The sequence below is a fragment of the Mus caroli genome, chromosome 6, assembly GCF_900094665.2.
Source record: "Mus caroli chromosome 6, CAROLI_EIJ_v1.1, whole genome shotgun sequence".
Lineage (NCBI taxonomy): Eukaryota > Metazoa > Chordata > Mammalia > Rodentia > Muridae > Mus > Mus caroli.
This window is the reverse complement of record NC_034575.1, coordinates 83237005-83239483: the sequence shown is the minus strand read 5'-3', so window position 1 is coordinate 83239483 and position 2479 is coordinate 83237005. Positions and strand designations below refer to the sequence as shown.

Here is a 2479-nt window from a genome sequence, read left to right as displayed (position 1 = left end):
ATGGAAGCATGATGAGAGTTCTAACAGCTGGTGACATGCACAAGAGACTTTGCCACAGGGCAAGTGTGGGGCCTGGTGCCTGGTAAAAGAAGACAGAGAGGGCTCNGCAGGAGGTGGGGCTACCTCAGGCTGGCTCCAGAACCTGTTTGTGGAGAGGGCAGAGGGGTCTCTCAGTATTGTCCTGCTAAGTCCCTAGGAAGCCACACACAGAAAAAACCAAATTCAAAAATATACCTGCTTAGCAATGAAATGTCTCTGGTGGAATTTCTTACAAGAGGTATAAAGAGATGCCTGTGACCAGCCCAAAAGCTGTCTGCTGTGCAGGGCCTGGGGAAAGGACTTGTTTCTCAACACTAGTTTCTTCCCCCAGGCAAGGGAATGGTGGCCACACCCTACTGGCAAGGCTAAAAGTAAATGGGACACCCTTCATAATGTTACAGCTAGGTTAGCATCGGCCCACTTCCCTCTATCCCCACCCAAGACAGTGAGAGACTGTAAGGGAAATGGATTTTAACAATTCTGAGACCCAGCCAGCCCANGAAAGGACATGGATTCAGAGACCAGTGACTAATGTGACATCAGGTCACTAGGTCATCAGCAGCATGTTGTCAATGTGTCTCTTGTCTCTCAAAGGCCACCATGCTCAGCACTTGTTCTTCCTTAAGACATTGGTTCATGGTCCTCCTCTGATTCTCTTCCAGGGACGCTGTATCAACTTCACCAGAGTGAAGAACAGTCAGCCAGCCAAGTATCCCCTGAACAATACCTACCACCCCAGCTCCCCACCTCCCGCTCCTATCTACACACCCCCACCCCCTGCTCCCCACTGCCCTCCCCCAGCCCCCAGTGCCCCCACNCCTCCCATTCCTTCCCCACCATCCACTCTCCCCCCTCCTCCTCAGGCCCCACCCCCTAACAGGGCACCACCCCCCTCCCGACCTCCTCCAAGGCCTTCTGTCTAGAACCCAAAGTCCGAGCTCTGGGCTGCCTGAGCAACTCCAGCAGGAGGCTTCTCTGCTGAAAGAAAGATCTGCCCAGCCTATGTGGTGAGTGGTGGCTGATGTTTGCACGATTTAAAAGCAAGTCGTGATGGGCAGGACAAAATGGGCATTTTTGAACTGCCTGAAGACAGACAATGAGACAATGACAGTCACATTATAGCCTGTGACCCCTCACCTCTAGAGGAAGGTTCCGGAGATGGCCACATTGCCACAGTGCTCTCAGCCAGATTATGTCCCATGGAGACCAGGAAGAAAGTGACTTTCAAGAATGGAATGCAGCATTGGATAAGAAACACCTGGCTGAGATTCTGAATGCGACCTCACTGACTTGACTCTTGACTCTTGGACTGGGAACCAGGCCATCTCTACCCCTGGTACCACCCAGCAACTCTGAAAATGTGCAGTGTCCCTAGTATGCATCAAATAGGTCTCCAACTGGGATCTGCAGGTTGCCTTATAAAGAACATATGCTCTATTCTCTTTCCCAAACTTCCTGGTTTCCCAGTGATGAGGGAAGGGGAAAGGTGTTGCCATGCTTAGAAGTTAGAGGACGTCAGTGCTCAGCACTGATGGAGAAGCGTTGATGGGAGTATCCAGCTCTTACATCTAGAAATGGCTGGCTTNAGCCAGGCACAGTTTCTAAACCAACAAGCCTTGTCATTGTCAAAGGCAACCTGCTAAGGATTCACCTTAAACATCAAGGTTGACTGTGGCATAGATCAGAGCTGATCACACAGAGCCTTCCCCATGAAATCACAAGGTTCTTCATCTTCAAATACCCAGGACCCCAGAGATTTCTACATCCAGCTAAGAGACAGTAGTCCTGACTTGGCAAGAAAACCATTCCTAGTTGTTTTACTCCGGCCATTGTATGTACAGTATATCTCTCCTTGGCCTTTCAACCTGCTCACAAGTATTACCAGTTATGAAACAAGGAGAAATACATCCAGTGTGTAATAGAAAAGCTCTGCCNACAATCCCCATGTCACTCCTCTACATTATTCTGAAGCTGCTTGGTCAGNGAGCCCTTTAACCTCATGTAGACTCTGGACACTGTCACCCAATCATGAAAACAGAGGTCATTGTCAAAGGCAGTGTACAAAATGATACTTCCTTCCTCAGTTTTCCACAGGCCCCAAAATTCCTGTTTTAGGCTCCTAAACCTCTAAACATTTTCCTGGAACAAAAGATATAAAATGGGCATAAGTTTTTATGTATGTTTTGGGCTGTAATCTCCAAAGATCCTTCAAGAACTCAAGTTAGCCTCATTCTTTCAGCTTGTTTAGAACAGAGGCATCCAGGTGTCATGCACTCCATAGACACCAATCCTTGTTCCCAAGGCAGACATTATTAATCAATCTCAGCACTAGTTCTCAATTTAATCCAATTATACTTTCCCACAGTACTTCACATCTCTTATGGCCTGTTGGTCATCAGTTAGAATTGAGAGAGATAAACACTGCTTGTAATCCCTACCT

General features: G+C 48.1%; 1 protein-coding gene across 1 annotated transcript in view; it reads left to right on the top strand.

The window, feature by feature from the left end:
- The window catches only part of LOC115031287 (anthrax toxin receptor 1), a 51325-nt gene extending 50363 nt beyond the window's left edge, over positions 1 to 962 (top strand). The window contains exon 4 of the mRNA XM_029478221.1: positions 702 to 962. Within this exon, the coding sequence (XP_029334081.1) occupies positions 702 to 962 (261 nt within the window). The remainder of the gene's footprint in view (positions 1 to 701) is intronic.
- The last annotated feature ends 1517 nt before the right edge of the window (positions 963 to 2479 follow it).